Raw genomic sequence first — 26,731 nt, 5'->3', positions numbered from 1 at the left:
CATTATCATGTTCATTACCACTTTCGGTTTCAGCATCAGAAATAGAAATACTATTAGGATCATTAACAGGTTCAGTGGATTCTACAACATTTTTACATTTCTTCTTCTTTTTCTTAGAAGGAGCACTAGGTTCAATTCATTGAGAATCTTGTTCAACTCTTTTGGGATGTCCTTTAGGATATAGAGGATCCTGGGTAGAAACACCGCCTCTAGTTGTTACTTCATAAGCATGTTTTTCTTTAGAATTATTTTTTAACAAGTCATTTTGCACTTTAGTGAGTTGATCAATTTGAGTTTGAACCATATGAAAATGTTTAACAAGCATCTTAACATCATTGGAGGTTCTCTCCACAATATCATGCAAATTACTAATAGCTTGAGAATTTTCCATTAAATGATTCTCTACTCTCATATTAAAATTTTCTTGCTTAACAATATAATTATCAAACTCATCTAAGCATTGAGCAGGAGGTTTTGAATACGGAATATCTTCCCTAGTAAAGCGTTGAAGAGAGTTTACCTCAATCATGGATGAAGGGGGAATTATCTCGCATAAATCTTCTATGGGAGGTAAATTCTTCACATCTTCGGATCTAATACCTTTCTCCTTAAGAGATTTCTTGGCTTCCCTCATATCTTCATCATTTAATTTAATTAAACCCCTCTTCTTCAATATTGGCGTCGGAGTTGGTTCAGGTGTAGTCCAATCATCATGATTCCGGCCTATTTTAGCCAATAATTCTTCAGCTTCGTCTGGAGTTCTTTTCCTGAAAACACAACCAGCACAACTATCCAAATATGCTCTAGACTCAACGGCTAGTCCACTATAAAATATATCAAGTAAATCATGCTTTTCCAAATCATGTCCAGGTCGAGCTCTGATAAGAGAGCAAAATCTTGCCCAAGCTTCAGGCAATTTCTCTCCATCTTCCTGGTCAAAGCTATAAATTTTCTGTAAAGCATCATGTTGAGCACTAGCAGGAAAGTATTTTCGAAAGAAAACATCAAGCAAATCACTTGGGCTTTTAATAGAGCCAGGAGGAAAATTATTATACCAAGTTTTAGCATCATCCTTTAATGAGAAAGGAAAAAATTTAGCAACAAAATAAGTACGCATCTTGACATCATCAGAAAACAAGCTACTCATAGAAGAAAGTTCATTCATGTGTTCTACAGCACTTTCTTTTTCAGTACCACAGAAGGGTGTTTCTCTACAATAGCTATATGAGATAGATCAAGAGAAAAATCATAATCTTTATCCTTAATGTTTATAGGAGATGTGGCAAATTTAGGATCAGGAGATAGCTTATATCTAATAGTATGTTGTGCGAGAAACTTTTTAATTTTTCTTGCATCAGTAATAGCATTGCATTTATCAATGAAATCATCATTAAGCTCCACATAATCCTCATCAGGATCATCACTAGAATAATCAACAGACTCAGGTGAATTAACAGGTGTAGCAGCATTAGGAGTCTCAGTATTTTCAATTTGTCTAGACCTAGCAATTGTAGCATCTAGAAAAGATCCCAATGAACCACTATCATCACGCACAGCAGAAACATTATCAATATTATGAGAGTTTTCAGATTCAGCAGAAGTACCAGCAAGTGAAGCTTGAGGCGGTGAAACAAGTTGACTTATCACAGATGGTGAATCAAGAGTAGCAGAGGTACTCAGAGTTGTACCTTTTCTTGTAGTGGATGGTAATATGGCGACTTTAGGATCGCGAGATTTACCCATGATGGAGAATTTGCAGCGAACAATATCAATCCAAGTGAACTTCCAAATAAAGCTATGCTCCCCGGCAACGGCGCCAGAAAATAGTCTTGATGACCCACAAGTATAGGGGATCGCAACAGTCTTCGCGGGAAGTAAAACCCAATTTATTGATTCGACACAAGGGGAGACAAAGAATACTTGAAAGCCTTAACAGCGGAGTTGTCAATTCAGCTGCACCTGGAAATAGACTTGCTCGCAAGAGTTTATCAGTAGTAATAGTTTTATAGCAGTAGCAGTAGTGAAATGACAGCAGCAGAGTGACAAAGGCAGCAATAGTGATTTTAGTAAACAGCAGGATTAAAATACTGTAGGCACAGGGATGGATGACGGGCGTTGCATGGATGAGAGAAACTCATGTAACAATCAAAGCAGGGCATTTGCGAATAATAATAAAACGGTGTCCAAGTACTAAGCAATCCATAGGCATGTGTTCCGTATATAGTCGTACGTGCTCGCAATGAGAAACTTGCACAACATCTTTTGTCCTACCAGCCGGTGGCAGCCGGGCCTCTAGGGAATCTACTGGATATTAAGGTACTCCTTTTAATAAAGTACCAGAGCAAAGCATTAACACTCCGTGAACACATGTGATCCTCACATCACTGCCATCCCCTCCGGTTGTCCCGATTTCCACTTCGGGGCCTCGGGTTCCGGGACAGCGACATGTGTATACAACTTGCAGGTAAGATCATAAAACAATGCATATCATGATGAAACAATAACATGTTCAGATCTGAGATCATGGCACTCGGGCCCTAGTGACAAGCATTAAGCATAACAAGTTGCAACAATATTATCAAAGTACCAATTACGGACACTAGGCACTATGCCCTAACAATCTTATGCTATTACATGACCAATCTCATCCGATCCCTACCATCCCCTTCAGCCTACAGCGGGGGAATTACTCACACATGGATGGGGGAAACATTGCTGGTCGATGGAGAGGCGTCGGTGATGATGATGGCGATGATCTCCTCCAATTCCCCGTCCCGGCGGAGTGCCAGAACGGAGTTTCTGGTCCCGAGATGGAGTTTCGCGACGGTGGCGGCGTACTGGGAGGTTTCTGGCGACTTCGACTTTTTTCGCGTTTTTAGATCGAAACCCTTAAGTAGTCCAGAGGAGGGCGTCGGAGGCCAGCCGAGGAGGCCACACGCTAGGGCGGCGCGCCCCCCTCCTGGGCCGCGCCGGCCTAGTGTGTGGGGTCCTCAGGCCTCCACCAGGCTTGCCCTTCTGGCTCCGTAAATCTTCTGGAAAAATAAGACCTTCGACATAAATTCCGGGGATTTTTCTGAAATTTGAATTTCTGCACAAAAACGAGACACCAGAGCAATTCTGCTGAAAACAGTGTTAGTCCGTGTTAGTTGTATCCAAAATACACAAATTAGAGGCAAAACAATAGCAAAAGTGTTCGGGAAAGTAGATAAGTTTTGGACGTATCAGTCCACTAGTGCACGTTTGCACCGCGACACGCGTCAACAATGGCACGTCTTCCACTTCGCACCGCAACACGCGTCCTCGAGTCTAACCCGGAAATTTAGATATACTCAGGTATACCCTCGAGTCATATACTAGCATTTTTTGTGTGCTCAGTTTTCCCCTTGAGTGCTAATACTGGCTAGTGCAATATACTCAGCTTTACCCTCAAGTGGCTGGTCAACAGAGAGTCAACAAATGGGATTAACCAGTTAAATGAGTTATTTAATGTGCAAAAAATTCCGAAAAAGAGTGGCACTTACTCATGGAGTCTTTACCACAAATTGCCACTTCTTAAATCATAGATAAATCATAGATAAATCATAGATAAATCAAGTTTTACCACAAATTGCCACTTCTCAAATCACCTAGTAGCTATGAAGGTGCATGGTTTTCCACAGTAAGCCCTACCCAAAACAGCTTTCCCCAAAACATACTTTGTCTGAATGAGGCCATAATTTTCACACTCATGTATATTTGTATTGCAAATAGTTTGAGGTAGGCCAATATGGGTTTCATTGTACAAAACACGCATTTTTCATTTTTTAAATCTCATATTTGAATCCCTTAGTCTGTTTACTACTCACTTGCCCTTGGTTTCTTGATACTACTCAGTTTTGCCCTCTTCCTTCACAAATTCTCACAGACGTCCAACATTGCCCTGATTGGTCTAGCCCATGTCACGCGGATCGTGCCCGCCGACCGTTGATCGTATGATTTAACGGGCAGGATAACCCCTATCTCTCTCTGGTCGGGGCCACCACCCTCTCTCTCTCTCTCTCTGTCGGCGGTTAGCTTCCACCCTCTATGTATGCTAAAGGGTGGTTACCCAGTACGCTAAAGTTTGGTTTTCTGCATTATTTTTCACGGGCTAAATTATAAACTCTTTTAGGCATTATTTTCACGCAAAAAATGATAAACCATCACCGATTTGTACTTTTCACGCAAAAAATGATACGCCATCACCCATTTGTTGTAGCCATTACTTTTGACGCAAAAAATGATACACCATCACCAATTTGTTGTAGCCATTACTTTCCACGCAAAAAATGATACACCATCACCCATTTCTTGTAGCCATTACTTTCCACGCAAAAATGATGAACAATCACCGATTTCTTGTAGCCATTACGGTAAAATGATAAACTATCATGAATTACCATTTCTTTTAGGCATTACTTTTCACGGTAAATGATAAACTATACCACGAAGTTCCATTTCCGTCAAGATAGTCCGCATTACTTTTTTGTTGAGATATACTCCCTCCGTCCATAAATAAGTGTACTTTTAGCTTTTGTACTAAGTCAAATATTTTAAGTTTTGACCAACCGTAAATAAAAAAGTAGCAACATATATGATGAGATTTTGTTATAATTTGAAACTACATTTCAAAACGAATCTCGGGATAGTAAATTAGTGTCATAAATGCTACTACTTTTTCCTATATATTTGGTCAAAGTTTAAAAAGTTTGACTAAACACAAAACCTAGATGACTACCCCCACAACGGTCATGTCCTCCTTAGTTTATTGTGTAAACCCCCACAACGGTCACCTCCTCCTTAATTTATTGTGTAAACCCCTACAACGGTCATCTCTCCCTTATAAACACCCACAACGGCCATCCCTTGTGTCAATAGGTTCTCGCCTCTCTCTTCTTCGTTCACATACACTTGATCCATTGCCATGCATGGCTTCCACGTCTCGGAAATATATGATTTTCTCTAAATAAATAGAAGACCCCACTGGTCATTGGCTGCGGCAGCCCTGATGGGATTCGTAGCATAGAAAACAAAAAATTTCCTACCGCGAGAACGCAATCCAAGCCAAGATGCAATCTAGAAGATGGTAGCAACGAGGGGATGAAAGAGACTAACCCTTGAAGATTTCCAAAGCCTACGAGATTAGATCTCGTTGTTGCAGAAGATGATCACTTGCCGCTTTGAAAAGTGCGTAGAAGATCTTGACGGTGCCACAAACGGGCAGCACCTCCGTACTCGGTCACACGTTCGGTGTTGATGAAGACGACGTCCTTCTCCCGCTCCAGCGGGCAGCGGAAGTAGTAGATCCTCCTCGAAATCCCGGCAGCACGACGGCGTGGTGGCGGTGGTGGTGGAGAACTCCGACAGGGCTTCGCCTATGCGATGTGGAACTATTATGTGGAGGAGGAGAGGCTAGGGTTTGGGGAGAGGGGGTGGCTAGGGCACCGGCCATGGGCACCCTTTGGTGGTGCGGCCAAGAGTGGCTGCCCCCTCCCTCTCCTACTCATTATATAGGTGGAAATCCCCAAGAGTTGTAGTCCAAGTCTTCGAATAAGACCCCAACAACAAAACCTCCCATAGGTGGGAAACCTACTCAAGGGGGGAGTCCTACCCAAGGTGGGACTCCCACCTTTCCTTTAGGTGGGGTGGCCGGCCACCTATGGTGGAGTCCACCTGGGACTCCACCCCTTAGGGTTTGGCTGGCCATGCAAGGTGGAGTCCCTCCGGGACTCCACTTTCCATGGTGATTTCTTCCGGACTTTTCTAGAACCTTCTAGAACCTGCCATAAATGCACCGGATTATTTCCAAACTTGGAATATGACTTCCTATATAAGAATCTTATTCTCCGGACCATTCCGGACCTCCTCGTGATGTCCTGAATCCCATCCGAGACCCCGAACAAAACTTCGAACTCCATTCCTTATTCCATATCTACTTAAATGACATCAAACCTTAAGTGTGTCACCCTACGATTCGCGAACTATGCAGACATGGTTGAGACCTCTCTCTGACCAATAACCAATAGCAGGATCTGGAGATCCATAATGGCTCCCACATATTCAACGATGACTTTAGTGATCGACTGAACCATTTACATACGATACCGATTCCCTTTGTCATGCGATATTTTACTTGTCCGAGGTTTGATCATCGGTATCTCTATACCTCGTTCAACCTTGTCTCCTGACAAGTACTCTTTAATCGTACCGTGGTATGTGGTCTCTTATGAACCATGCATATGCTTGCAAGCTAATTAGACGAGATTCCACCGAGAGGGCCCAGAGTATATCTATCCGTCATCGGGATGGACAAATCCCACTGTTGATCCATATGCCTCAACTCATACTTTCCGAATACTTAATTCCACCTTTATAACCACCCATTTACGCAGTGGCGTTTGATGTAATCAAAGTACCCTTCTGGTATAGGTGATTTATATGATCTCATGGTCGAAAAGACTAGGTAACTATGTATCGAAAGCTTATAGCAAATAACTTAATGACGTGATCTTATGCTACGCTTAATTGGGTGTGTCCATTACATCATTCACATAATGACATAACCTTGTTATTAATAACATCCAATGTTCATGATCATGAAACTATGATCATCTATTAATCAACAAGCTAGTTATAAAAGAAGCTTACTAGGGACTCCTTGTTGTTCACATAACACACATGTATCAATGTTTCGGTTAATACAATTATAGCATGGTTATGTAAACATTATCATAAACACAAAGATATATAATAATAACCATTTTATTATTGCCTCTTGGGCATATCTCCAACAAGCCCCACAGAGCGGCAATATATGTCTTTTCCTGAAAAATAAACGACCCCACTGGTCATTGGCTGCGGCAGCCCCACAGAGCGGTTATATATGTCTTTTCCTGAAAAATAGACGACCCCACTGGTCATTGGCTGCAGCAGCCCTATAGAGCAGCCCCGTTTGTCATTGGCAGCACCGCGTATACAATCAGGAAATAAAACGGCCCACGCGTCAGCGATAGATGGATGACTACCCATAAGAACGAGACAGTCAGAGAGGAACTGCCCTCTGTGCAGCCCCACCCGTCGATTAACGGTAACGGTAAGGCCTCTCGACTCGACGGCAACCCTCCCGTCCGAGCGTCTACGAGGGGTTTCAAACTAGAGGGAGGAGAAAACTGAGGAAAAGTTAAGAGGCTGGAGAAAACTGAGCACAACTAACGAACCAGGGGCACGAAAATAGAAATCCCATTAATCAAACCATAAAGTGATACACAAGTTGCAAACTAAATGATCATATAGGGAAGAATTGATTGGAATGTAGTCATGACATGTTGCAAAACATGTGCCAAGTCGACCCAAATAAAATATTCGCAGGAGAATATATACCACAATATTATGCTTTTCTATTGTATGCTAAAAACAATGCATGAAACCTTCAATGACACACTAAACACTCTCAGTATTTGAGACTAATAATAATGAAAACATAACTAACAAGCTCATCATGATAATAACATCTAGCAAGATATGCAAAAATAACTATGCCACAGTCTAAAAATGCTTCCATTTGCATCACATACACATAAACTTTTTTCATGCTTCCAACGCCAACCAAATGAAACCAAACAACTCTCATATATGAAAAACAAGTAAATATCCAGAGAGCTATTGAAACTCAAATAAACGTAAAAGTGGAGCGTGTCTCTCTCCAACGCAAAATGCATAACAGTGGAGCGTGTCTCACTCCAAAATAAACATGCAAAGCGGTGGAGCGTGTCTCACTCCAAAGTAAATATGCAAAGCGGTGGAGCGTGTCTCACTCCAAAGTAAACATGAATGATGGGATCCAACTTTATTAAAAGTAAAAACACAGCAAAAAGTAAAGACGCTCCAAGGATAACACATATCATATGAAGGAATAAAATATAGCGTGTTGAAAAATGACCTGGTGTTTTTTGTTGATGAAGAGGGGATGCCTTGGGCATCCCCAAGCTTTGCCGCTTGTACTTCTTGGATATTTCTTGGGGAGTCCAGGGGACATGCCCAAGCTTGAGCTCTTATCCATGCTTCATCTTATTGCATCATTCTTCTCTCCCTATACTTGAAAACTTCCTTCACACAAAACTCAGCACAATTGATTAGCAACATTAGTGCAAATAAAAATATATCAAACCAGCAAGGCTTCAGTAATGGCACATATAAACACTCATTTTAATATATTATATTGTAGCTACTTCTTTTCAAAGTTCTTTTTCACAAAAGAACTCAAAAAGACGAAGCATAAGACGCAAATGCAAAACATGGCAGAAATCTGTCAAAACAGACAACCAGGCAGAGATCGAAATTAAAGAAATAGTTCTGTTCCTCAAATCGAAAAATGCTAAACTAACGAAAGTTATATAACATACTGGGGCATAAGCACAAAAAATTTCAGCTCAAAATAACGTTCTGGCAATTTTTAAGAATTTGTTTTGTGACCAGCACAGAATCTGTTTCAGAATTGAAAATACCCCAAACACTGCTTTCTTTCTATTAGAGGCTACCCTTGGCAAAAAAAAAAACGAAATAAAAACGATAAGGAGAGGTTATTACAGTAGCAATAGCTTCTAAGACTCAACAAAGCAAAAATAACAGAAATAAAACATGGATTGTCTCCCATAAGCGCTTTTTCTTTAACGCCTTTGAGCTAGCCGCAGAAAGGTGCAAATCAAGTATTATCAAGAGGTGGATCATCAAGATCAAGTACTTCTTGCAAAACACCATTTGTATCATCAAGTACCTTAGACACCTCTGAAGATTCAACATGCAATTTACTCTTAGTTGCACTAAAAGTTTTATCAAATTAAACATATCACGGGTTTTTGGTTTGGGTGCCTTAGGGACATACATAATTTTTTGTTCTTTCCCAAAAGCTCTCTCCTTTTTGAAACCAAGAGAGGAAAAAGTTGAACTCAAAGTTTCCATAGCTTCTTCAAGTATACCAATTCTAATAGTTCTATCATCATTTGCAATGCTACCCTCCAAAACAGCAATTTTTTATTAATTCCTCCTATTAACTTATTAGTATGGATAGCATATATAAAAAAGTAAATTGGGCAAACTTTTCTCTAAAGAATCTAGTCTTTTTACCATCTCTTCTAAAGTGATCTCAGTTTTAGCAACATTAATGGGAGGACTTCCTACTAAACTTTCAATTAAAACATAGGCTTCCGAAGCTGGAGCACCTAGGAAATTGCCACCAATAAGAGTATCTAGAACATATATATTCCAAGTAGAAATACCAACATATTAATTCCTAAGAAGAATCATAGTAGAATATTTCTTAGTACATCTATGATGAGCATCACATATTCTATACCAAGCATCTTTCAAACTTTCACCCCCTTGTTGCTTAAAAGTACGAACCTCAATTTCAGGGACATTCATTTTGCAAAGTAAAGTAAACAACACAAATAAAAACTATACTAATTTTTTTGGATTTTTGATTTAAAATGCAAACAAGATAAAAATAAAATATGCAAGCAAAACAATAACAAATAAAAGAACTGAGAGTGGGAGACTCCCCTCGCAGAAGAGATGCTTTTCTCCCCGGCAACGGTGCTAGAAAAATTCTTGTTGGGCACGGAGTTGATGAAGGAGAATTTATGCGCAACGTTGAGTGGAACCCAAGAGGAAGGTATGATGAGCACAGCAGGAAGTTTTCCTCGGTAAGAAACCAAGGTTTATCGACCAAAGAGGAGAAAAATGTTCTCTCCGAGGCATTGCGAACCAACTCGTGGCAGGGCGCACCGCCGGCGCAAGCAGCAACGTGGAGACCTTCACACAAACAACCAAGTACTTTGTCCCCAACTTTCAGCGAGGTTGTCAAGCTCACTGGTTTTGCTGAAAACAAAGGATTAAATGAACCGTGTGGAAGAAGAGTTTTTTGCAGATAACATAACAGAAAAATGCTGTAGAAGATTGCAACTAAAAGAAGAAGGACCGGGATCCACAGTTCACTAGAGGCACCTCCCCAATAATATAAATATGCTAGGTAAACAAATTACAGATGGGAAATTGACAAACAGAGAGTCTACGCTAATGGTTGGTGCAGAATACATGCTATGAAAGTATGCATGCATTACAATAATATACATAGACCATAATCCAACTGCATCTATGACTAATAATCCACCTTCGGGATTGCATCCGCGACACCCTCCAGTATTAAGTTGCAAGCAACGCACTATCGCTTTAAGCAATGTGTGTAAACTAAACGACGAAACTACTCTTGAATAGAACACCGCTATTTTCTCCCTAGTAGCAACATCACATCTACAACCGCTGTAAAAGAGCTGTGGATTTAGGTATAGGGGGCGAGGATGTGGTGAAGCCAAGAATTTTTTGGGGGGCGCACACGTAGATTTATTTGCTTAAATAATCTTTCAAGATTATCCTTGTTGAATCAGACACTTCACAAATTTAGAACCTGTAACAAGCCTAACTATGCATGTATAGACAGATTATAGATAAAATTATTGGACTTCTACAAGCTAGCACTTCTATCATGCTTGAATCGTTGAATGGCAAATCATTGCTGATCGGCTATGCTAGCACTTCTACTAGGTGTGATAGTTGTGCGCACAACATGAACAAATAAAAGTGACATACTGATACAACATACCTCCAGATTTAAGTGGTTTAGCAAGTATAAGAGGGGAGGTCGACGGGCGGTGCGGCACGCCGACGCCGTGAGCACTCGATCGTCGGCCTGATCAACTCTTCAACAAAGCGGCTAGGAGAACATCATTGCTAAACCCTGTGGTAATCGTTCTCAGCGGCAGACATTTGGTGTAGTTTTGCTAGCAGCGGCGAGCAAATAGCGGCGGCAGTGCTCCATCGCAGATCGATCAGGAAGACGAATCAGATTTATTGTTTTAGGGTATATAAGTATAAGGAAACAATTAGACGATGGTAAGTACTCACTCGGCATGGGCAAACAAAGCGGAAATCGAGCTCCCAGCCTAGACTGGGCTGATTGCTGGGCTTCCGTGGATAGGAATACACGGGAATAGCTAGTAGGGGTGGGCCTTGCAAGTACTAATGAGTGATTATAGCGTCAATTAGGGAATTAACTGGTACTAATACGTACACTGAATCGTTAGGGGGCGATTCCATGGGGGTGGGGGTCTAGCCCCCGTCGACCCTGCCTCCGCCCCTGACAACCGTAGAGAACAAGGTCACTTCCCATGGTTAAATAGAGGCATGAACCCACTATCGAGCATAAATACTCCCTATTGGAGTCGCTAGCATCTACTTGGCCAGAGCATCTACTAAAATTGAAGAGCATGCAAGATCATAATAACATAATACATAATCTCAACCAAAGCAATCTCTCTATAAATCGGATCCACATCAAACCAACATGTAGCAATTACAAATAGATGATCTTGATCATGTTAGGCAGCTCACAATATCAATACATGAAGCACAACAAGGAGAGGACAGCCATATAGCTACTGCTATGGACCCATGGTCCCGTGGAGGACTACTCACGCATCACCTCGATGAAAACATGGCGATGTAGAGGCCTCCGGTGGTGATTTCCCTATCCGGCAGTGGTGCCGGGATGGACTGCAGAACCCTCCCGAACTAGGGGTTTCGGTTGACGGCGGCGTCGTAACTTTTCGTGGATGGAGGCTCGGGTCCCTGGGCTTTTCCCCGATACGAGGAATAAATAGACGGAAGGGCGGAGCAAACGAGGCGACGAGGCGCCAACAAGGGCCGCACGCGGCCAAGGGTGGGGCCGCTCCTCGCCCTATGTACCGCCACGTGGCAGCTCTCCCCGCGTGTCCTTCTGGCTCCGTCTTCGTCCCGGAAAAATAAGACTCTGAGCTTTTGTTTCGTCCAATTCCGAGAAACTTTCATGTACAACTTTTCTGAAACACAAAAACAGCAGAAAACAGGAACTGGCAATGCGGCACTGCGTTAATAGGTTAGTCCCAGAAAATGCTAAAAAGTGTGAAAGAGTGCACATAAAACATATAAGAATTGTAACAAAACAAGCATGGGGCATCAAAAATTATAGATACGTTTGGGACGTATCACATCCCTTGTGACATAGTCACTTGCTTGCAAGCTAATTGTATGGCATTTCACTGTGACGGCCCAGAGTATATCTATTTGTTATTTGAATGGACAAATCCCACTATTGATCCATGTGCTTCAACATATACATTTCGAATACTTAATGCCACTTTTATAACTATCCATTTACGAAGTAGTGTTTGATGTCATCAAAGCATCCATCTGGTGTAGGTGATTAACATGATCTCATGGTCGAAGGATTATGTTACTATGTATCTTAAAGCTTGTAGCAAAACAAACTAAATGACTTTATCATATGCTATGCTTACTATGGGGGTGTGTCCATCACATCATTCACTTAATGATATGATCTTGTTATTAGTAACATTCAATGTTCATGATCATGAAACTACGATCATCTATTAATCAACAAGCTAGTTTAACAAGAGGCTTACTAGAGACTCTTTTATGTTTACAAAACACACAAGTATTATTGTTTCCAGTTAATACTATTCTAGCATGGGATGTAAACATTTATCGTAAACACAAAGATAAATAATAACCACTTTATTATTACCTTTTGGGAATATCTCCAACAGTCTCCCACTTGCACTAGAGTCAATAATCCAAATTACATGGTAATATAACTAACACCCATGGCGCTTTGGTGTAGGTCATGTTTTTCTCTAGGGAGAGGTTTAGTCAATGGATCTGCTACATTCAGACTTGTGTGTACTTTGCAAATCTTTATGTCATCGTCTTCGACATACTCGCGAATAGAATGAAAACGTAGCTTGATATGCTTCAGCTTCTTGTGTGACCTTGGCTCCTGTGCATTGTCTATTGCACTCATGTTATCACAATAGATGGTCATCGGGTCCAATGCTCTAGGAACCACCACCAAGCTTAGTAATGAAACACTTCATCCATATCGCCTTTGATGAAGCCTCCGAAGCAGCTATGCATTCTGATGCAGTTGAAGATTTCGCCACAACACTTTGCTTTGCACTCCTTCAGCTTACTGCTGCACCATTCAAAATAAAAGTGTATCCAGATTGTGATTTAGAGTCATCTGGATCAGTGTTCCAACTAGCATCGGTTTAACTGGTTACAACGAGCTCTTGGTCACCTCCATAACAAAGAAACATATCATTAGTTCTTTTCAAGTACTTCAGGATATTCTTGACCGCTGTCTAGTGTTTCATTCCTGGATCACTTTGATATCTGCTAGTCAAACTAACAACATGTGCGATATCCGCTCTCGTACATATCATGGCATATATGATAGAGCCTATGGCCGATCACTTATTCATCTTTTCTCTACCATAGCCGGACTTTGATTTTTACTCAAGGACTTACCTGGCAACATGGGAAATAACTCTTTCTTTTCTTTCATCCATTCTAAACTTATTTAGAATCTTGTCCAGGTATGTACTCTATGAAATTCCTATTAAACATCTTGATCTATCTCTATAAATCTTGATACCTAAAATGTATGCTGGTTTGCCAAGGTCTTTCGTTTAAAAACTTTTATTCAAATAGCCTTTGACACTCCTAAGAAGTTGTATATCATTCCCAATCAATAATATGTCATCCACATATAGTATTAGGAATGCTACAGAGGTTCCACTCACTTTCTTGTAAATACAAGTTTTTCCAAAAATTTGTATAAATCCAAAGTCTTTGATCGCTTTATCAAAGCATCGATTCCAACTCCGAGATGCTTGCTTTAGTCCATAAATGGAGCGCTGAACTTTGCATACAATTTCAGCATTTTTAGGATCGCCAAATCCCTTGGGTTGTACCATGTACAACTCTTTCTTAATGTCTATTGACATCAATCTGCTAGTTAGATTTCATAATCGATAAATGCAGCGATTTCTAACAAAATCTAGACTTAAGCTTCGCTACCGGTGAGAAAGTCTCATCGTAGTCAACTCCTTGAATTTGTCGAAATCCTTTCGCGATAAGTCAAACTTTATAGACAAGAACATTATCATCAAGATTCTGTTTTCTTTTTGAAAATCCATTTGTTTTCAACAGCCTTGCGGCCATCAGGTAAGTCCACCAAAGTCCATACTTGGTTTTCATACATGGATCCCATTTTGGATTTCATGACTTCTTGCCATTTGTTGGAATCTGAGCTCATCATTGCTTCTTCATACATCTCAGGGTCATCATTGTTGTCTACCAACATGACATGCAACGTGGGTCATACGAATCAGGAGTGGCACGAACCCTCGTTGACCTGCGAGGTTCAGTAGTAACTTCTGCTCAAGTTTCATGATCAGTATCATTAGCTTCCTATCTTATTACTGCAGGCGGCACAAGAACATCTTCCGATGCTGCGCTACTCTCAAGTCCAAGAGAAGGTTTAATAACCTCATCGGGTTCTATTTTTCTTCCAGTCTCATCTTTCAAGAGAACTCTTTTTTTAAAAAGGATCCGTTTTTGCCAACAAAATTTTTACCTTCGGATCTATGATAGAAAGTATACCTAATTGTTTCTTTAGGGTATCCTATGAAGACGCATTTTTCCATTTTGGGTTCAGGCTTGTCAGGTTGTAACTTTTTTATATAAGCTTCGCAGCCCCAAACTTTAAGGAACGATAACTTAGGTTTCTTATTAAACCATAATTCATATGGTGTCGTTTCAACGGATTTAGATGGTGCCCTATTTAAAGTAAATGTGGTTGTCTCTAATGCATAACTCCAAAACGATAACAGTAAATCTGTAAGAGACATCATAGACCGAACCATATCTAAGAGAGTTCGATTACAACGTTCGGACGCACCATTATGTTGTGGTGTTCCTGGCGGTGTTAACTGTGAAAGTATTCCACATTTCTTCAAATGCATGCCAAACTCGTAACTTAGATATTCACCTCCGTGATCAGAGCGCAGAGACTTAATCTTCTTGTTACGTTGATTCTCTACTTCAATTTGAAATTCGTTAAACTTCTTGAAACTTTTGGATTTATGTTTCATAAAGTAGATATACCCATATCTACTAAAATCATCAGTGAAAGTAAGAACATAACGATAACCACCGCGCGATGCTACACTCATTGAACCACACACGTCGGCATGTATTATTTCCAATAAGTATGTAGCTCGCTCCATTATACCAGAGAATAAAGTCTTAGTCATTTTTCCCATTAGACATGATTCACATTTTTCAAGTGATTCTAGAAGTCCATCGGAATGGAATTTCTTCATGCATTTCACTCCAATATGACCAAGACGACAGTGCCACATGTATGTAGAAGTATCATTTTTTTTAATCATTTAGCATTAATGTTAAGAACATGTGTATCACTACTATCGAGATTTAACAAGAATAAACCATTCTTCTCAGTTGCATGACCATAAAAGATATTTTTTCATAAAAATTGAACAACCATTATTCTCAGACTTGAATGAATAACCGTCTTGCAATAAACAAGATCCAGATATAATGTTCATGCTCAACGCATGCACCAAATAACAATTATTTAGATTTAAAACTAATCCCGACGGTAGATGAAGGGGGATGCCAAGTGCGATCACATCAACCTTGGAGCCATTTCCAAGGCGCATTGTCACCCCGTCCTTCGCTAGTCTACGTTTATTCCGCAGTTCCTGTTTCGAGTTACAAATATGAGCAACCGAACCCGTATCAAATACCCAGGCACTACTATGATTACTAGTAAGATACACATCAATAACATGTATATCAGATATACCTTTTTTCTTGATGGTGTTGTTCTTCAGATCTGCCAAGTACTTGGAGCAGTTCCGCTTCTAGTGTCCTTCACCCTTGCAGTAAAAGCACTCAGTATCAGGCTTAGGACTAGCCTTGGGTTTCTTAGCAGGCGCAGCAGCTTTGTTGCCGCCCTTCTTGAATACCCTTTTCCTTAGGTTTGGCCTGATTCTTGAAATTAGTGGTCTTGTTGACCATCAACACTTGGTGCTCTTTCTTAATCTCCACTTCAGTAGTTTTTAGCATTGAGAAGAGTTCAGGAAACGTCTTGTTCTTGCACTGCATATTGTAGTTCATCACTAAGTTCTTGTAACTAGGTGGTAGTGATTGGAGTAGACGATGAATCCCAAAAGAATTAGGAATCTTTATTCCCAAATCTTGGAGCTTCTTTGCTTGCCCAGACATTTTGAGCACATGCTCGCTAACGGAGCATCCCTCTTCCATTTTATAGTTACATAACTGTTTAGAGGCTTCATAGCTTTCCACGGCCGCATGATTTTCAAATATCATTTTGAGCTCACTGATTATATCATGAGGGTAGTGGTTCTCGAAGCGCCTTTGAAGCTCTGAATCTAATCCATAGAGTATGGCATACTGAACTGTGCAGTATTGATTCTTTCGAGTGAGGTAAACATTTTTAACCTCATCGGGAGCAGTCTTTGCATGTGTATCACTTAGTGGTGCATTGAGCACATAGAGCAGTTGTCCAACAGTGAAGACAATCCTCGTGTTATGGAACCAGTTCGTAAAGTTGCTTCCATTGTTTTTCAGCTTTTCTTTCTCTAGAAATGAATTAAAATTGATGGTACGGGCCACCATAATCTACAAGATATTTACAAAGAATTTAGACTAAATTCATGATAATTTGAGTTCAAATTTTAATTCTTTAAAACAAACTAGGTGAACTCCCACTCAAAACAACATCACTCATGTTGCCTTAGTGATTACACATGAACCAAATTCACTACACAAAGTCCGATCATCACGAGAGATGATGTAGCTTCGATGGCGAACAATCAACATGTTCATCATATCAATCATATGACTCATGCTCTACCTTTCAGTATTATGTGTTCCGAGGTCATGTATGTACATGCTAAGCTCATCAAGTTAAACCTTAATTTTCACATGTGCAAATCTGGCTTGCACCCATTGTATGCACACATTGAATCTATCACACCCGATCATCACGAGATGCTTCGAAACAACTAGTTTCAACAAACTAGTTTAACATGAGGCTTACTAGGGACTCCTTTATATTTACAAAACACACAAGTATTATTGGTTGTAGTAGTTGTTGTTTTCTTTGCTTGGGCCGGCCTTGGACCTGCAGTTTTTCTCGCCGCATGAACCATAGTTTTGATCTTTTCCCTTTGGCCGGAGGGCCTGATAAACTTCAACAAGAGTTAGTTAACCACGAATTAGTAATATGGTGTCTTGGAAATTCGTGAAAGGAACTAGGTAATGAGATTAACAAAGAAGAGTGAGATCCTCGTCTTCACACTTTACCTTCATAGACAGCAAGCTAGAAAGGATCTCTCTAAAGATCGATAAGTGATTCATCACCAACACCTTCTTGTAGACGGGAACAACTTCATCTTCACGTGTATCTTACTGGTTAGATCTTTGTACATGCAGAACGATTCCTAATTCAACCACATCGCCTCTACAGTTTTCTCGAACAACACTTTCCTGCAAAATATGATTGGATAGATGAAGTTGAATCGAAGAAAAGCCTTACAGACCTTCCGCTTTTCTTTATCCGTCCATGTCTTTGCATCGGACTTGCCAAACCCTTCGAATGCTTCATCCACATTAGAAGTTTGAGCGAGCATCGCTCTCTCATCTTCACTTGCCACAGGGAAAATCTTATGATATAATCCAGCTATGGTAGATCAAGCTTTAAGAAAGACATGTCGCAAACCCTAGATTAAAACACGGGCCTCTCGATATCACTTGTTACAAACATGACAAGCAAATAACGAAAAACAAACAAGAACACACGCAGGGAAGTGTTTACAAATGCCGTGGGTGCCAGCCAACAAAAAATCACTATATCGAAAAGTATTTACAAACACCGTGGGTTAGCTTATGAAGCAGTTAACCCTAGCCGATAGCTTACAAGAGACATAAATTTAGATCACAATATAACAAGGTGGATCAACTTACAAGCTTCATATGTGATGAGTTCAACCGTTGGGCCATTGCCAGGAGTAGTGTCAACTGTGTTTTCGATGTGATACAGTGGTAGTAGGAGAGTAGGCTAGTGTGTGGTGAGTGAGTGAACCCTGCTGTCGTCGTTCGGGACACTGGCACAATCTTGTATATTTCCGTCTTCTGTAGAAATATGGTAAGCCTAGGCACACTATCGAAGAAAGGCCAGTGCGTTTCGTTCAGAGTGCATTTCGTCAGATAAATATGTTGTATCCTGCCTGCCTGCCTGACGGCGCGCTCCCCGCCCGTGCCCACATCGCCAAAGCTAGCAACGACGCCAAAACGAGTCGACGAGCCGGACAGGCAAGAGACCTTGACAGACAGCTGCTGTGCCGTCTTCTTCCATCGTCGACCAGTACTGACTGGACGCTCCCCAAACAACACATACGTGTTTGTTTCTTTATTTACAGCATGTAATGATTTCCTATACTGCTTCCGCTGCAAAGAATAGAACCATAAAGCAATGTTCCACGGTGTCAGATGTGCTATTTGTATACCGATGTTCTAGGGTACAAGAACGATGCTTGTCCATATCCACACCATCCAATCATCAAGCCAATGCATCAGTTCTGTTTTACTTTGAAAGCCCAACTCTAAAACGTGAGCACTTGCCTGTGTGTCTATGTACACACAGAGTTTTAAAACAGTGTCTTGATCAAAGTACCAGATAATGGCAGCACCTTTCATTCTCAAGGTCTATCCATTAGAGATGCAGCATAATCGATCTTAAGTACACAAGTTTGTATAGGATGGAAACAGTTACTGTACAAAGTTTGCAACCAGAGAGTAAAATGAATCGAGCCAGAATGAGGCTGATGGTAACAGTCACCATACAAGGTTCCAACCACACAAAACTCCTATAAAAGCTCAGCAATCTGGAGGCTAGCTCACACTGAGTAAACGTATACTCTGCCTCCTCTTGTGCCAACGTAGATCTCATTCAAGTCTTCGTTATAGGATAAACAACTTGCTTCCACTTCTGGATCAAACGTGGCGACAAACACCTCTGCCGAGGCTGCAGATGTTTACTGATCCAAATTCTGAAGCTGCAAAACCAACATTTAAGTTCATTTATATAGAAATACAAGTTAGTGGTCCTGACTCCTGAGGATAACTTATTTTACCTTTTGATTCTGCAAGATAGATGACTGTGTCATCATCTGAAGAGCTGCAAATCATATGCTCATTGGTCCGCGATTTCCATAGTGTGCTATCTAGCTCTTTGACAACGCTGCCATTCAAGGTTCTGAGTTGGCTCGAGTCCTTCTGAAATGTCAGGAAGCAGTTCCTGCCATACAACGGGTGATACTCGAAAAGCCCAATGGGGACTTCCTTTTTATCTTGTTTTTTCGCCTGCAGTAAACACCATAAATGATCTAAGTTCTAAGATATTTAGTACTGAAGAATAGCACTACTTGTATCTCGAAATTGTACTTACATCTATTATCAGAAGCCCTTTGGATCTCTCTTTAATGAGAATCTTCTCATGAAATATCTCCAAGAGCTCGAGCTTTCCTTCCATTGGATGATAAATAAAACTGATATCATGACCTGAATCTATCTGCTTGATCCCTAAAGAGAGAAGATGTTTTCTCTTTTCTTTCATAACAAGCAAGGCCTGTGACCTACTCCAGACAGAAGAATGCATATCAGAACTGCAAGGCCGAGGTAGGATGCAGAATGATTGTAAGATGCAGAATTGTAAGATGGAGATAAGATGCAGAACAATTGTAAGATGCAGAAAGGTTCATACCCGCATAATATATCAACGATGTCTGTCTCAGGTATCTTATACATCAGGGAGTAGGTTTCCAAATCAAATACTGTGTGGTTGCTGAAAATACAGTATATTCATAAAAATAAAGTCATCAATGGTATGTAATGTTAGGAATACCAGGATTACATACTTGCTATCTCTCATCAAAGCTATTCCATTTGTCGCATCAAAGCCAAGGAGCCACTTAATCTGCTGTGAAGAAAAAACACGAGATCCAGTGTGATCACGTGTTCTAAGCGATCTGCAGTAACAGTAACACCCAGAAGGATTTCTAATGTGAGATTAGAAGATACAAAGTAATATAAGAAGTAAAGTACGGCATAGAAACAATTATAGTTACCCAATGGGGATGGACATGTATTCTTTAGCTGTGTAACTATCACTTCTAGTTGATGAGGAAACGATGAGAGAATTGTTCTTTTTGTTGTAAAATATGTCCTCGGTCAATTCCCCAGTTTTAGTAACAAATGCAATGATGCGATTTGTCACTGCATATAAGAAATAGCGAAAAAGGGATTAGTCTAAGAAGAAACCGAAATTGTCCGGCTGAAAGGCATAAAATTTGGAGTACCACCTCGGCTGACAGTGCAACATACACCTGTTGAGGATAGAAGAACAAGAATATCCTGTATTGGAATCATTTTGACAATCGCAGACCTATTTCTCATGAACGGTTCAAATTCTTCAAGAGCTTCTCTGTTTTTGCGCATGTACAAGTCCACTGAGATCTGCAGTAGCCGAGATGGAATTCGAAATCAAGTTCATGTACTAGCAAAGACAAACTTCCGATCATGACTAAAGATTCACTAACTACGGGCTCTACTAAGCAGTTCATGTATAAATTTCCTTCATGGAGATTCGCTGGTGAAGTGTATAAGGCAGACTACGGGCTCTACTAAGCAGTTCATGTATAAATTGCCTTCATGGAGATTCACTAACTACGGGCTGTACTAAGCAGTTCATGTATAAATTGCCTTCATGGAGATTCACTAACTACGGGCTCAACTAAGCAGTTCATGTATAAATTGCCTCCATGGAGATTCACTAACTACGGGCTCTACTAAGCAGTTCATGTATAAGGCAGACCTTATTTTACAGTAAATTGACGGCCAATAGGAAGTGCTGACTAAAGAAGAACCAAAATCTGGAGATTCGCTGGTGAATCAAAATACTTGTACCTGGAAGTTCCATAGCAGAAAAAAAAAGAAATGGGATTTGACAAAAACAGCAGGTTAACTCCCACAGGCCACCGTCCCATTAATCTAAGCACAAGCCATGTCGATGTTCGCATCGGACCAAGAAAAAAGAGAGATCGGAACTCACCTCTTTCTTCATTCCCTTGAACTTCTCTCTGCTGAAAGATGCTGAGAATCCAATTTCTCGTAGCTGTATCTTCTTCAGCGTGCTAATGGCGGAATGCTTTCTAGCTTTCTTGGCATAATCTGAAGCGCTAATGGCTTTCCTCTTGCAATCACCATGAACGGCTCGCGATTCTTGATCCAGTGCCTGGTGGGACTCCTTGTTCCGGCAATCGCGTCCAACCTCAGGCTCGGGAAAGCCGCCAGATTGCTGTAGAGGGACGGGGATGGAAGTGCTAATGGCCTTCCTCTTCCTTGTGCTGTTGCAATCACCGTGACCAGCTCGTGATTCTTGATCCAGTGCCTCGTGGGGCTCCTTGCTCCGGTCATCTCGCCTCACAATGTCTGGCTCAGAGGAGGAGCCAGAGTCTTCTACATGGACAAGGGTTTCCATGGCTCTTCGATTCTTGGTTTCTTGGTTGGCTGGCGCACCTCGCGAGTCATGGTCGCGTGCCTCGACAACCTTCTTGCTCGGTTCATCCCGTCTGATGATCTCTGACTCAGGTAAGCACCCAGAATCATCTAAAGGGACAAGGATCACCATTGCTCCTCTGTTCTTGCTTTCTCTCGCCTCTTCTTGCTTACTTGGTGTTTCCTGTTGAAGCAGAGAAGTTTGGGGAAACGAAAGCAGAGAAAGCGGCAAACGGAATGAGGCTTAAAACCACAGGGACTCAAGACGACGGAAAAAAAAGGGGGACGGGGGGCGGGCTCTAACCTGTAACTTGGGCTGGGCCGGGTCCTCCGGCCACGCGTCTGGCGGTAGGAACTAGGCCGTGCCGGGCTGGCACGGGCCCTAGAGTGACGGGCCACACCGAGCCGAGCCATTGAAGCACGATGAGGCGACACATGGCACGACGCGCGGCGGTCCGCCGGCGTGCCGTGCCTACACGAGCCGGATCCGTTGGGGACCGGCGGCGAGCGTGGTAGCGACGATGGTGTGGAACGCTTCAGAAGTAAACCCTCGGCGGCGGGGATCCGCATTGATGCTGGCTGAGAGGAGGAGCAGTTCATGTCCGTGGCTAGGACGCTGGACGCCTAGGAGACTGGGAGGGAGGAGCAGATGGTGGTGGGAGGGAGGAGCGGACGTTCGTGGGGAAGGAGCTTAGAGGTGGCGGCCATGGTTGTCTCTCCTCAGCCACCACGGGTGGGATTGGGAATTGGGGGATCCGAAAGATGGCTTGGTGTTTGGCTGACTAAGCTGCTATGCGGTCGTGGAAATGGCGATACCCTGGGCTATTCTTATCTACTACTTCTTTAAGTGCTAAGCGCTCACAAAATTGTTTAATAAAAAATTGATTTGTCACGTGGCGTGTGTAAAAGAGATGAAATTCAATAAAAAATAAGGATTTTCAGAATATAAATTTTCTCTTTTTATATTGATCACATCAAATATTGGTTTCTCACCCACATATATTGTGAACGTGTACATGTAGAATTTTTAGTAAAAAATTTCGATATTTCGAAATATAACTTTTTGGTAGAGGGAGCATATCACCTGGGATCCGAATTGAATTTCCGAAGAAGTTGGGCGAGATTTCCGACCACGTAAAAAAACAAAAAAAATGTCCTTTCTACCCCTGATTTGAAATAAGATAGCGATCTACTTCGCCTCACGATCCCTCCCCGCGCATCCTCTTCCTCGCGATCCCTCCTCGCCTCGCCTTCGTCTGTGTGATCCTCGCCACCAGCTTCTTGGGCACGATCACCTCGCCCACCGCTTCTCGCCATGATCTCCTCGACCGCTCGCTTCTCGGCCATGATCCCTCACCCATGAGAACCTGGGAGCCGCTTCTCCTCTACCCACCTACCATCAGGTGCTCATGGGATCTTCATCAGTTACACCTCTGGCCTCTAGCTCTTCTCCTCCGCCCACCTCTAGCTGCTTTAGCTTCCCCGATCATCAAGACTCCTAGGTCGCCGCCTCTCCTAAGCCCATGATCGTCCCGTAACAAGAGGTGGGCCTGAGGGAGAGGGGGCATCGGAGGCGGGGTGAGTGCAGGGACCATCGACGGTTGCACACAATTTCTTCTTCATCTTGTTGATGTCTTGAAGATACACATGAGAGCTCACCCAATGTTCTTCTTCAAGACACATTTGTCACTTGATCTTTGTCAATTTCTTCTTATTGCAACCTTGAAGTCAACATATGGTTCAAGCATTGCTGTTGTGGGTATACTTTATGGGTATATCAACGGCGTGGCCTAGATCCGGCAAGCCCGGGTGGCCCATAGTTGGTGGTGAGGCATGTGGCCCATCGGGCGGCCTAGTTGCTGTAGATCATGAAGGATGAAGTCCACCAGAACGAGGAGCCGGATCCCAACCGACCTACGAAGGAGGCCGGATCCGTTGAAGCCCATGAAGTATCCGGATCCAGCACGTACTTGGAGGAAGGCGGATCCTTGACGTACACGGCAAGACTTTGTACCGTAGTTAGTCAACTTGTATTCCGGCTAGGACTCTCCGTGTAAACCCTAGATCCGGGCGCCTATATAAGCCGGATCCTGGGAGCCCTAGAGGCACAACCACAACTCATTGTAACAACGCGAAAGCGCCCAGATAATTCCAGACAAGCAGCAGTAGGCCCTGTCATCGTGCAGGTGTTCCGAAGCTGGGTAACTCGCGTACCACCGTCCCGAGTGCACTCTGCCCTATGGCCCCTACTTCTTCTCCCCCTCGTGAGGATCCCTCCTCCGAGGTACCGTCGATTAGGCAACGACGCTGGCGCCACCGTGGGGCCCGTGGCGTTCGGAGGCCGGAACCGGGAGGGTTCCGCCATGGGAAGCTACGACGACACCATCGCCGTGGGCGCGTCCTTTACGCTCGGAAATCTGCCGATCGTCCCTCCGGATGAGTGCTGGATTCCGGCTAGGACAAACCCCGTCAAGCTCTCCATCGTCCCAGTTGGCGGCATTCACATCTTCATCGGGGAAACCGTCGATTCCGACGGAAACCCACTGGTAAGTAGCGCAGACGCGACCGCCGCAGAGCTGGACGCTGTCGCGAAGATCCGATCTGAGATGCAGGAGCTTCCCAAGGAAGATTCCGCCTTGGATCTGGAAATTTCAAAGCCCACCCAATCCGCCCCTGAGCAGGAAACAAAGGTGGAAGACCAATGCAGATCCGCCTGGGTCTCCTGTGTGTTAGAAAAGCAGAGGTGCCACTTCGTACACTTCTTGGCCCATACCGCCGGAACCGCCTCAAGAAGTCGGAGTTGGTCCCGAGCAGTAGAGGCACCGAAAGCGGCGCAGATCCGGATCAGGCTCAGCCGTCGGAGAAAGCAAAGCTCCGGTTGAAGAGTCAATTTTGGGCAATCCGAGCCCAATTTCCGGAGATACCCTCCATGGAATCTCGATGACTTCGTCCGCAAGCTAGGGGAGTACGGTTTCGGCGATCAGCCCGAAGTCGACTCCGCCCAGCCTAAGGTGTTCTCGCAACGGTAGCAAAGACGGGACAAACTGGATCTGGAGACCAAGCCAGCCAATCCGACCCCCAACCATCCCAACAAGGATCTCCAATGTCTCGGGTGCGACCCCAGAGGGATTCTTCCTCGGAGGAAATCCTGTCAGCTGAAGAGATGGCCGCGCGAGCAGTTCTTAACACACCTATAACCCCGGGCGACGCCGCAGATCTGGAGGCTCTAGAGACCACCAGAAAGGAAATGCTGGCCACAGCCAAGAAGCTCGCCGATACCGAAGCTGCGTTAAAGGAAGGGAGGGCTGATCATGCAGCCTGGGCGGAAAACTTTGACAGACAGGACCGCGAGATTACTGCCACACTCGAGCAGGTCAAGAGCATGAGGGCTGAGTGGGAAGTAAAGATGATCTATGCGCAGGCGGAGGCCGATCGAATTGTTAGAGAAGCAATTCCGCCTCGCAGGATACCCTTCAACACGCCCGCAGATCACCAGCCGCTGGAAACCCCAAAGGACAACATGCAAAAAGCGGCGGAATTGCTGAAGAAGAAGGACGAAGAAGTTGATATCAACTATCTCCGCACACTTGTCGCTTCAGCAATGCAGCAGCAAAGCAAGGCGGATACTTCGCGCAGGCTGGAATCCAATCCGGATAACTGTGTATCTACCGCGCAGAAGGACGCCCGCGCTGATCGGCATCCCGATGATGAATCACACACCGGATCCTCGGAGCGCAGAAGAAGGACCAGGGAACACCCAAATCCGATCCCCGTTCCGTCAAAGACCCCTTCGTCAGATCCAAGAAAGGGAAAGGATGCGATGTACTCCGGACGAGACAAATACTGCAACCCCTCTCCTCCGCCCAATGGTTACCCGCGACCCCCTCGCCGCCGTAGTCCAGCCGGAAACACCAGGCCCCCAGGGCATGGTGGGATTATTATCCGCGACAACATGCTACCAAGAAACAGAAACAGGGAGCGCTCGCCGGAACCTCGCCGGAACCAGAACAATGTTCATGAGCCCGAGCCCAGGAGGAATCGGAATGAGGACCGCGGTCCAGAACCTCGCCGGAACCGCGATCCAGAACCTCGTCGGAGCCGCGATCCAGAACCTCGCCGGAGCCGGGACCCAGAGCCTCGCCGGAGCCGTGACCCGGAGCCTCGCCGGAACGACCAGGGCAGCCAGCGCCATGGCGAAGGCAGCCACAGGAGCCGGAGCCAGCACCAGGAAGGCCGAGGAGATTCAGATGGCGGAAGCAAGAAGTCAGACCGCCCACCTCGCAGGTCTCCCTCACCACCACCTAGCGGTGGCGGCGGAGGTGGAGGCGGAGGCCATGGCCGGAGATCTCGCTCTCGCTCAAAGTCTCCTCGCCACGGCTCGCGCGACGCGCGGGGCCGCCTTAACGAGTACAGAACCGACTACATTGGTCCGAAGTGCTTTGGCAGGATGATTCGAGAGGAACCAAAGCCAAGGATGAACCTCAAGCTACCCGGAAATCTGAAACATTATGATGGCACCGAAAGGCCGGATACCTGGATTGAGGATTACTATAATGCTGTAACCTTCGCCGGAGGAACCCCTAACATCGCCTGCCGCATGCTTCAGTTGTACCTTGTAGGTCCAGCCCGGATCTGGCTCAGCGACCTCGAGAAGAACTCCATCTTTTGCTGGTTCGACCTGAAGAACGCTTTTGAGAAACACTTCAGGGGCACCTACAAGAGACCTGCCACAACAAGCGACCTGCAGCATGCATCCAGAAGAAGGGCGAAACATCGAGGAACTTCCTCACCCGATGGTTGGCATGCAGAAACGAGTGCGAGAACGTCGACAACCGCACAGCAATGCACGCTTTCATTGGGGGCTTGCAGCGAGGAGGATTGCTGCGACACAAGCTAACTTGCTTGGTCAATGCAAATAAACTGACGTTGGACGACATGATCACCATCGCCAGCGATCACACTGCCGCCGATGACGATGCAGGCGGTGATCTCGCAGCTACAGCAATCCCACTGCATCAACAAAAGAAGAACCGTGACAACGGTAGCAGCAGCAGCCATAAGCGCAAGAACCCTGATGACCAGAAAAGTGGCGGATCCGAAATGGTCGCCATGGCATTTCAACGCGGAGGTCCAGGAGGCGGAAGAGGACGCG

At 43.7% G+C, this 26,731-nt stretch overlaps 1 protein-coding gene across 1 annotated transcript; it reads right to left on the bottom strand.

Annotated features, from left to right (window-relative positions):
• Window positions 1–18,730: 18,730 nt before the first annotated feature.
• Window positions 18,731–22,403, bottom strand: LOC127323994 (uncharacterized). Its single transcript, XM_071821622.1, has 9 exons — window positions 21,884–22,403; window positions 21,134–21,763; window positions 20,385–20,538; window positions 20,151–20,298; window positions 19,941–20,051; window positions 19,787–19,867; window positions 19,472–19,658; window positions 19,158–19,386; window positions 18,731–19,079 (listed from the first exon to the last, which is right to left on the bottom strand). Exons 2-9 carry the CDS (start codon window positions 21,710–21,712, stop codon window positions 19,018–19,020), a joined length of 1,551 nt encoding a protein of 516 aa, XP_071677723.1. The 5' UTR covers window positions 21,713–21,763; window positions 21,884–22,403; the 3' UTR covers window positions 18,731–19,017.
• Between the last annotated feature and the right edge of the window lie 4,328 nt (window positions 22,404–26,731).

The sequence above is a fragment of the Lolium perenne genome, chromosome 6, assembly GCF_019359855.2.
Source record: "Lolium perenne isolate Kyuss_39 chromosome 6, Kyuss_2.0, whole genome shotgun sequence".
Taxonomy (NCBI): Eukaryota; Viridiplantae; Streptophyta; class Magnoliopsida; order Poales; family Poaceae; genus Lolium; species Lolium perenne.
This window is presented reverse-complemented; position numbering and strand designations above follow the sequence as displayed.

Excerpts from the sequence above, each read along its gene's own strand:
- LOC127323994 (XM_071821622.1), bottom strand. The coding sequence starts at position 21,712 with ATGGTGATCCTTGTCCCTTTAGATGATTCTGGGTGCTTACCTGAGTCA. Across the intron at positions 20,539-21,133 it reads TCAAGGGAATGAAGAAAGAG|ATCTCAGTGGACTTGTACAT; the intron begins GTGAGTTCCGAT and ends CGGCTACTGCAG. Across the intron at positions 19,659-19,786 it reads ATCGTTGATATATTATGCGG|GTCACAGGCCTTGCTTGTTA; the intron begins GTATGAACCTTT and ends TGTCTGGAGTAG.